Raw genomic sequence first — 10210 nt, 5'->3', positions numbered from 1 at the left:
TCATTACTTAAGTCACTTTAATTCAAAAATACATAAGAACAACCCCAATTGACCGAGTCATCGTAACTTAACCCGGTTCATTTCATTGATTTGAGTTTAGAATAACAATCACATCTAATTTTTTTACTACAGTAAAAAACTTTCACATAAAATTATATCTCAATTTAAATTAAAAATTTGAATCAACGAACTAAACGAGCCCAAATATAAGGAACAAACACAATCTTTTTCGGAAATATTTCTCTCTTTTTCCCTTTCATTCTCGGCAACCAAACAAGGGGGCAAAATCGAGAATCACTCCGATCAAACTCCACGCTGAGTTCTCCTTCGGAACTTGGGAATCGTCTTTGTACATGCGTTCTGCTAGTTTCAGTTTCAAGTAGAACGGAGAAGGACAACTAATCGCCGGCTGTCAGTCTCCGAACAAAAATGTCCGGCGAGAATGTTCCTCCTCTCATCGCCGCTCAGCTCAATTACCTCCTCACCCATTTCCCAAGCACCGTCAAGGTACAAGCCCTATCTTTTCGCTGTGTCTTTGTCTGAAAGATTAAGCTAGGGAAAATCTTGCCTTCCTATCTTTTCCCATTTCTTAAAATTTCTCGGAAACCAGTTTCTTAATCGATTATTCCTTCATTTTGAATCTATTTTACGCTTTTCAGATTGAGCAGATGTGGTCTGGTAGCAAACACTACCCCGGAATTCTTGATCGGTTCACTTTAGCCATTCCCTATTGCCTAGACTTTCTGAAATGTGAGTGAAATGTGGTTCCTTTTTCACTATTTTCTCATTGATTTGTTTCTAAATTGTCTACAAGAAGTTCGATATCTATTAGGGGATGTTATATACGATTCCGAGTCTCCGTTTTCTGCTCCGGATGTTATTTTCGGAGCCGAAGATGAAACCTTCGATTCATTTCTTCTTACCGGCGGTGAAGGAGGGTACCTGAAGTCTCCAAAGAACTGTTTGAGCGATTGGAATAGCAAAGACCCTACGCGGTTAATGCTTCTCGTTCAACAACTCAGGTTATGATTTGTTTTGGTTCTTTAATTTTTGGAATTTTCTTGATGAATGTATTTTGTAGCTCATGGTTGTGAATTTGATTTGCTTTCATTTTGTATGGTAGGGATCAATACATGTCCTACCAGAGGAGGCGTGTTGGGGAAGTCGACGACGATCGATTGATATTCGAAATTAGCACAATTTTATCTAGAGAGGTAATGCTTAAGCATAGCTCTTAAGTTTCTTGTGCACGATGATAAGTTAGGGTTCTAATTGTACAAAGCTGTGAGTTGTGACATGTTGTCCCACCATTAATGATGTCTGTCAAAATTATTTTGGGGCAGTTTGGTGCTGTTGTTTAAGTTTCTAACAGCACTTTGCACTTGAACCAATTTAAGTAATGTGATTGATAAAAATACACAGAATTACTTTGCACATTCACCAACGTATGTATATAAATTCCGAAGAAAATGGAGTCCCAATGTCCCTTATACTCAATTTGACATGATGGATAACAAATTGTGATGCTCACTAGCCGACCTCTATGCTTATTATCTGATATACATTGTTTTGGTAATCATGCGTGAACTTGAAAATTGGGCCCCCCTTACTAGAAAGGGACAACCAAGCTGTTTCAGCCTTTTCGATTAGTAGTCGGGGCTCGCTCAAAATATGTTCCTTATCTGATAACAAAGCAAATTGGTCGAGCCCTTTAAGATCATTTAGGTCATTGTTTTGATTATTGTTTACTGTCTCAGGGAATTGAAATGCATTTGATTTCTGGTAATGAAAAGGTAACTTTCAGAACCAATATGTGCGTTTTCCTAATTGACTTCAGGAGCTTGGTATTGGTGACTAACTTTTTCTTTTGGCTTTTGATTATATGTGTGGTTCCTATGCCTTTGTATTTAGCGTAGCCGGAGGAGGTCAAATTTGCAGTACCTCTAATGGACATGGACATAAATAAGAAGATTCCTGTGTGCCCATGGAGACATCCGCAGAAGATTTTCTTGCAGGTCACAATTTTCTCCACACCTCACCCTCCTTCCTGTTTCTTCTTTTTCTTCTTCTTCCCCGCTTTTTCCCATATCATAAATGACAGTATGTTGCAGGTTATATATCCTGTTGGAAAAAAATATGCTTCTACTCTTTCAGCTCCTCGGCTGAAATTAATTTCCTCTTCAGAGTTGAAGGCACTTTTTTCCATAGAAGATGTCAAGCTTCCTTCATGGGTTGATGGAATGTAGGTCAATCCTATGCTAAAGTTGTCTTAATATTTTTTTGTTCTTTTCAATCTTTGACATCTGACTTCTATTGGTTTTTCTTTCTTAAATTGTTTTCTTTCAAAGGTGCATGGCAGAATATCTTCCCCATCTGGAAGAATCTCTCGAGAAACAGGTCAGCCTCAAGTGTTCTATTTGATGTTTTTTGTTATTTCTTCAAACGTACGAATCCACAATATCATCAAATTTTCATTTGGTTTTCTTTTTAAGGTATTGGAAGCAATTAGCTTAGTCGATGTTAGAAGGCGCTTTATTGAGGCATTGGCCCCTTTGTTTGGAAGACCATTAGAAGCTGATCCAGTAAGCATCCAACATCCATGTATAAATTTGTACAGTTTTGATGTCAAGTGATCAAGTCTAACCAGCGTTCTATTGTTTGTTGGCAGGTCTTCTGCAGAAGGGCAACGGTTCTTGCTGCCACTGGAGTATTCACATTCATGGTATTGTTTGAAAAGTCACTCATGAATTCTAATGAGCCAAACCATGTACCTGAGATTGACTAATGGTTTATATTTCATAGCATTTCTTATACAAATGTAGGTTTACTGAGTGATTACCTGAATGCATCAGGAATTGCAGTGAGATATACAGCTTATGGCTTCTTTGCATTTGCATTGGTAGCCATGAATTGGTCAATTGACCATTTCATAAAGGTTTTGGAAGCGATGAATTGGTCAATTGACCCTTCCATGAATAAGCAGCTCTGTCTCATTGCATGATGAAGCTTCTTTGCTTCTCTAGCTATTACTGTGAATGTGCTATTATCTTTACATTATATTTCACTGTATTTGCTGCATCTTTCTACTCTTTAACTGCAGTCTACCACATTGTTTTTTGGTACTTATTTTTTGTTATAGGTTCACTTCTTTATTCCAATTCAGTTTCCTAGGCAGCAGCCGGCTCTGATGCTTCAAAGTTCCCAGGTAACAATGTTTCTTTCTCAATCTTGAAATGTTTGCACAGATCACAGATACTAACTTTTTACTGTACCAGTATCACTTACTACAGTGTGATCGTGTATCTGCAAGTTTATCTATACATCTTAAATAAAATTCTTCACGCACGAAGCTTAAATTCTTTAGTAATTTGAAGTATCGTCCAGTTAGGTCGCGATTATTTCTTTTTCCAGGTTGTCAGTTAAGCTCTCCTAGTTTACGGCAGCTATATAGTTACTCTGCTTTTAACTAATGGGGATCTAATTATGACTTTTGTTTATTCAAAATCAAGTATTTTATTCTCCATAGTTCACAATGCAAAAGTCTAATTAATAATTAGTATAGCTAATTGCTTCAACTAGTGTTAATGTTGAAATTATTGCATTTTAACAACTCTTTTTCGAAAATTAAAAAAAAAAAAAATCTCTTCAACCAAAAAAACAAACAACATGATTACACTTGTGTCTGTCACTTGTGAACAAACGAATGATCATTTATACTGATGTCTTGAAAATTGTATCTTCTTTTCCTGTTGTTCATCATTTAGAGTCAAACTTAATTTATATCTGTCGTCCTTTAGTAATAAGTGAGACGTCATATCTTTAGTCACTTCAGTATTTGAAATTGAGAAATTCATACACAACTTGGACTGGTATTCATAGAATTTGTTAATGTTTAAGGAAGAAGTAATTTCCAACCAAAGATTTAGAGACATTTCTCGGGTGCTAATTAAAATGACAGTCTTCAATTCATGTTTGTGATTACTCAGGTATCTGCTTTTATGGTCAAGAATGAAAAAAAAAAGTGCTTGGGCGTTAGTTATCCACTTAACAATTATATCACTGTGTTGTAACATTACACCTTGCCTGTGGTACGCCAAGAATATTTTTTTCAACAGAAAAAGTAAAAAGAATTACCTTATTGGCAAGCTTAGAGGCTCACTTGGTCATCAGAAGAGGTTGAGAAGTCATTAAATAGCTGGTGTAATTGTAGTAATATCTTTTTTCTTATTGTTATTATTATTATTATTATTATTTTCTTAACAATAGAACAGGTCATGGTTGGTTGCGTTTTATTTTTATTTTTGTTTTTTATTTTACTAACAACAAGGTTATATTCATGTAATGATGTAGCATTTCAACTCCCAAGGGGCACTGATTAAGTCCAATCATCTGACCGAATATCCTTGGAGTCCCAGATGGGAACTGTCACAAATGGCCGAGCGGATTTTGTGAGTTCAAATTCAACACTTTTTTTAGCACTAGCTTAGCTTTCCTTCAATGAAACCTTGCTCTGATATAATCCGTCTTTTGGTTAGTGAATTTTTGGCGGATGAGGCTCTGAACTTCAAGAGATACTGCAATGAGGCCCAACTCCAACACAAATGTTGTGTCCTTCGCGCCCCAGCTGTGTAAAGATCTGCACCATGGAAACTCTTCCGTTTGGTTCTTGGATAGAATCATGGATCAAAATGGTCGTCTTTTTGCATTGGTTCTGGTTCTTTGATATGCTAGTTTTAGATTCTGGATTGCCTGGTCAGTCCCCGTAGTTAAAGAAATTAGATGAAAGCGCAGCAATAGAGTCCAGAGCAGCATATATACTGTTCAGATGAACAATTTGTTTTCAAGAATTCTTTCATTGTCTCCGGTAGTGGCAAGAAAAGGAAAAGTGGTTGTTAATATTTATGCAAACAAAGTAACAAGCTACTGTTATTTAAGACCCAAGTTCAAAATGGGTTTATTTCCCCCGTCTCTATTTCTAGACCATGATAAGGTCCAAGGGACTGTTTGCATTTGACAACAAAGTAGATAAAATGATGGAAAATATAAAACGCAATCTAGTGCATTAAATACCCCTAGTCAATTTCTATCTTTGGTAACGCTAGTAATAACTTTCACTACAAACTGATTATAAGTTGCTTAGATGTGGATTCAGCATTGGATTCTGAAATCCTAGACGCATTTCATTGGTTCACCTCCTGGGCAATGGATCCACAACAGCGAAGAATCCACATGCATGTATATTCGATAAAAAAAACATTCCTTGGAAAAACTATGAAAAAGACGAAAAAAAAAAAAAAAAAAAGGAATAATTAACAGCATGGCAATCCACGTGCTTTTCAGACAGGGAATCAATCCAAGATTATCCCAGCCGGTATTTATTGTGTATCTGGAAAGTAAAATCCAAACGGCGACGTTTGATATGAGACGGTTTCCCCGTATAAAGGGGTAAGAAAACTGACGTGCCGAAACAAATGCAAAGAACGGTGAGTGGGTGTGGGCCATACCCCCTTAACGTGGGGCACCCCTGTAGAGAGAGAGAGAGAGCGGTTTGTTGCCTAGTTGGCTTTGGTGTCCCCACTAAGTCTCACACCCCAACTCACCAATAATTAACACCGCTTCTTCTCCTTCTACTTACCACCAAAATAAAATAAAAACAAATAATTAGAAAGTAAAAATTAGAAAACGCTTTAAAAATATCCCGCTCTCTGTTATTTACCTTACTAGCCTCCGAATCTCCCTCCCTCCCCCATACCTCATATATCTATCTATCTATCTCCTCTCCGTTTTCATCATTCGCTTTTCCATCTTCTCTGGGTTTAGATCAATTCTCCTCTGCGAGAATGAGAGAAATCTTGCATATCCAAGGAGGCCAATGCGGGAACCAAATCGGTTCCAAGTTCTGGGAAGTGATCTGCGACGAGCACGGCGTGGATCCTACTGGCAGGTACCAAGGCGACGGCTCGTCGGATCTTCAGTTGGAGAGGATCAACGTCTATTACAATGAGGCGTCGGGAGGGAGATACGTCCCTAGGGCGGTTCTGATGGATCTGGAGCCAGGAACCATGGAAAGCATCAGATCTGGGCCGTACGGCCAGATCTTCCGCCCTGACAACTTCGTCTTCGGCCAGTCCGGCGCCGGCAACAATTGGGCCAAAGGTCACTACACCGAAGGAGCCGAGTTGATCGACTCAGTTCTCGATGTTGTCCGCAAAGAGGCCGAGAATTGTGACTGCTTGCAAGGTAATTCTCTCAATTTTACTCTCTTCCGTCCTACATTGACTTTTCTTTTTATCCTTAGGATTGAAACTTTAGCGTTGGATTAACTGCTTGTAATGCATTCAATATTGTCATATTGATATGTGCGAGAAGATATGTTGTCATTTCTGAGTTTGGGGGAACTAGAATGGACGCTTTGTTTTTTAGATTATTTTTTACATGAAGTTATCATGATACATAAATTCTGATAGAGAAACCGATACAATGTATAATATATCTTGGCAAAAACGAAAATGGGTTAGAAAAGAAATCTGACGCCATAACATGTAACTTTTTTGCTTCTTCTTCTTTTTCTTTTTCTATTTTTCTCCCTTTTTATTTTCTAACAGTCCGTTAATTTTATTGATTTGAGTTTAGAATTTAAATTTTACTATAATAAAAAATTCTAAAAAATAATCACATTTAATTTTTTTATTACAATTAAAATTCTTGCATAACATTACATCTCAATTCAAAATAAAAACTCCAATTAACAAATTGAACAGACTGTTTTCTCTCCAACATGCAGTTTTATTTATTTATTTTACTTTTGTTTCTTTTTCCAAGAGTGGTTGATTGAGCTTCGAAGGTGTTATTCTGTTCGCTTGGCTTATTTTATGCCGTCACATCCATGACCACCAATTATTGGAATGGAACATTGTGAATCTCAAGGTCTTGTTCTGTTTGTTTGAGAATTATCTTTTAATTTAACATTATAATTTTTAATTTGTTATAATATTTTTTTTATAAAAAATTTAAATTTTAAAAATAAAAATTATGAATGATAATTCTGAAGTTACAAACGAAACGTCACCTTAGTTCCTCGGTCTTTACGCTCTTGCAGAGCAGTAAAAAATCTGATATGTTTTTTCACGTTCGTACTGTTGGATCTAACACTCTAATGTCTGATTAGATCGTACGTATATTGTGCGTCTACCATTACGTCTGTATATTTTTCTCATTGTCCTTAAGTGAATATTTTTTCTCACGGATTCTAAATTTCACAAATACTAGTAGTAGCGTCATTATCAAAAAAATTAAAAATAAAAATACTAGTAGTAGTGTTGAATCAGTGTAATGGTGAGATCTTTCACTTTATCACGTGATAGACATTGCCGACACGTTTAATGGTGAGATCTTTCACTTTATCACGTGATAGACATTGCCGACACGTTTGGTGTTCTATCATTCAATATTATAATAATCCGAAAAGATAGTAATATTTCGAGCTATCTTATAATTAGTTGTAATAAAATCATTAATACAGATGGAATATGATAAATTTCTGAAACCAAATGGCTTCATGCTGTCATTTGATAGACAGGAAAATGAGTCGTAGTGAGAAGACAGAATTGCTACAAAAGTCCTTTATTGGCAATTGGCATGTTGCTATATATATTTCTTATTTTATTGTTTCTATATTGTGGTTAGTGGTTGTGCTTAATTGGATAATATATGTACGACTTGTGATAATATATCTGAGTGATAAGGCTGAGTTGGTGGGAGGGCCCATATTTTGTCTGGCGTGGAGATAGTCAAGGACAGGGTCTTAATTTTTTCCTTGATAGGATTTGTAATTTATATTTTAGTAGATCTACAAATATCTGATTCCCATCTAATTTTGTCATGATTCTGATTGCCCAAAAATCTCGGACACACACCTACACCGACATACCCATTACTCTTTTGCAATTTGACCAAAGCAGTAAATCTTATGACCGGTACAGTTAATTATGACCCCCAAAAGAATGATTAATCTGGTTGTTTGGCAACAAGTTCTAACCCAGATTATGTTTAGGAGGTATACTAACTCGATCTGAATTGGGTATGAGATTCTATGGAAGAACTTTGACAACAGTAACTTTACTGCTCTTCAACCGGAGATGAATCTTCTTTCATTTTTTCAAGTGTGGTTATTTTTTAGTCCATTTTTAATGTCATGGACAAATACTTTTAAAGAGTTTTGAGAGAGACGTCTAAAGATCAGTGTTGATTCTCGTCACCCTTAATTTGTTGTGACTTCGTTTATTAACCTGATGTGTCCACGTTTTCTGGGGCAGGTTTTCAGGTATGCCACTCTCTTGGAGGCGGAACTGGATCTGGCATGGGAACACTTCTTATCTCGAAGATCAGAGAGGAATACCCAGACAGAATGATGCTCACATTCTCAGTTTTCCCTTCTCCAAAGGTCTCCGACACCGTTGTGGAACCATACAATGCCACCCTCTCAGTTCATCAGCTGGTCGAAAATGCCGATGAATGCATGGTTCTTGACAACGAAGCACTTTATGACATTTGCTTCAGGACTCTCAAGCTCAGCACTCCAAGCTGTAAGTTAAAAAAAAAAAAAAAATCAAATCTACTACACAGCTATTTACTACTATTATTACCATTCCATGTCATAAAATAGAAAAGTGTTTATAACTTCGCTTTTTTGCCTTTTTCTTTCGCCAGTTGGTGACCTGAACCACTTGATCTCGGCAACTATGAGTGGAGGAACTTTCTGCCTAAGGTTCCCTGGAAAAAAAAAAAAAAAAATCAAATCTACTACACAGCTATTTACTACTATTATTACCATTCCATGTCATAAAATAGAAAAGTGTTTATAACTTCGCTTTTTTGCCTTTTTCTTTCGCCAGTTGGTGACCTGAACCACTTGATCTCGGCAACTATGAGTGGAGTAACTTGCTGCCTAAGGTTCCCTGGTCAGCTTAACTCGGACCTTCGCAAACTAGCTGTCAATCTGATCCCCTTCCCACGTCTCCACTTCTTCATGGTGGGGTTTGCGCCTCTCACTTCTCGTGGATCCCAACAATACATCTCCCTCACTGTGCCTGAGCTTACTCAGCAAATGTGGGACTCCAAGAACATGATGTGTGCGGCAGACCCCCGCCACGGCCGGTACCTCACTGCCTCGGCCATGTTTAGAGGGAAAATGAGCACCAAGGAGGTGGATGAACAGATGATCAATGTGCAGAACAAGAACTCTTCCTACTTTGTGGAGTGGATTCCAAACAATGTGAAATCAAGCGTTTGTGATATCCCACCTAAGGGGCTAAAAATGGCGTCTACTTTCGTCGGGAACTCGACGTCGATCCAGGAGATGTTCAGGAGAGTGAGCGAGCAGTTCACGGCCATGTTCCGCCGCAAGGCTTTCTTGCACTGGTACACAGGGGAAGGTATGGACGAAATGGAGTTCACTGAGGCAGAGAGTAACATGAACGATTTGGTCGCAGAGTACCAGCAGTACCAGGATGCCACTGCTGATGAAGAGGGTGAATATGAAGAAGGTGTTGAAGAGAGCTATCAAGAATAAAATCGTAGAACCGATTTGTGCCATATTTTCCTTTCACCTTCTTTTCCGTTTGCTTATCAAACTGTCATGTAATTTACTTCTGCCCCGTGTTTTCTTGCCGTGTATTTTTTGCTTTCCATTTGTTTGTTATATTCTATTTCTGAAGACAATGTTTGTTGCTGTTTTTACTTTTGTCAATTTACTTGAATAAAATTTGTTTTCGTTTTTTTTCTTTTTCTTAAACTATATGTATTTCGTCTATATCGGCAAGCGGTGCAACTTTGCCATACAAGTCCCTTAACAAATGAACAATTAAGTACTAAATGGGCGCATCAACTTCAAGCAAATGCCAGAAAATTTTGCACCGTTCACAACATGAGCATATATGTTCCAGCAAGTCTTCTCGATTCTCTGAACAGCAGAGTTGATTGGATTTGAGGGATGACATTTTGAGAGGAACTTCGCTAGCAAGAGCATGATTTGAATATTCATAAACCAAGGTAAACAAAATTTGTATAAAGAATATACTAAAAAAAAAAACCGTAAAAAGAATACAAAATGTTTGAAAGAGATGGAATGGAATTTTGCAGCTCTGAAAGGTTGTGACGTATTTACAGAGAGACTCATAAGCGACCTAAAAAAAGTCAAAAACGATATTAA

At 37.3% G+C, this 10210-nt stretch overlaps 2 protein-coding genes across 4 annotated transcripts; both read left to right on the top strand.

Annotated features, from left to right (window-relative positions):
• Positions 1-259: 259 nt before the first annotated feature.
• On the top strand, positions 260-5030 carry LOC21399130 (BRISC and BRCA1-A complex member 2). 2 transcript variants are annotated; one of them, XM_024170815.1, is made up of 13 exons: positions 260-507; positions 660-750; positions 818-1022; positions 1124-1214; positions 1758-1793; positions 1917-2015; positions 2112-2242; positions 2349-2397; positions 2493-2582; positions 2669-2722; positions 3140-3205; positions 4351-4448; positions 4536-5030. In XM_024170815.1, the coding sequence occupies exons 1-13, from the start codon at positions 430-432 to the stop codon at positions 4630-4632; spliced, it is 1185 nt and encodes a 394-aa protein (XP_024026583.1). In that variant the 5' UTR covers positions 260-429; the 3' UTR covers positions 4633-5030. The 2 variants fall into 2 exon arrangements, with proteins under 2 accessions (XP_024026583.1, XP_010104459.1); XM_010106157.2 differs by having other exon boundaries at positions 833-1022; positions 4536-5029.
• A 653-nt stretch (positions 5031-5683) lies between these two features.
• LOC21399129 (tubulin beta chain) lies at positions 5684-9734 on the top strand. Of its 2 annotated transcripts, XM_024170812.1 has the most exons (4): positions 5684-6240; positions 8316-8585; positions 8710-8751; positions 8937-9734. In XM_024170812.1, the coding sequence occupies exons 1-4, from the start codon at positions 5841-5843 to the stop codon at positions 9569-9571; spliced, it is 1347 nt and encodes a 448-aa protein (XP_024026580.1). In that variant the 5' UTR covers positions 5684-5840; the 3' UTR covers positions 9572-9734. The 2 variants fall into 2 exon arrangements, with proteins under 2 accessions (XP_024026580.1, XP_010104458.1); XM_010106156.2 differs by lacking the exon at positions 8710-8751 and having other exon boundaries at positions 5686-6240; positions 8895-9734.
• The last annotated feature ends 476 nt before the right edge of the window (positions 9735-10210 follow it).

The sequence above is a fragment of the Morus notabilis genome, unplaced genomic scaffold (assembly GCF_000414095.1).
Source record: "Morus notabilis unplaced genomic scaffold, ASM41409v2 Scaffold550, whole genome shotgun sequence".
In the NCBI taxonomy this organism is placed as follows: Eukaryota; Viridiplantae; Streptophyta; class Magnoliopsida; order Rosales; family Moraceae; genus Morus; species Morus notabilis.
Note: the sequence above shows the minus strand (reverse complement) of the source record. Positions and strands in the feature narration are given on the sequence as shown.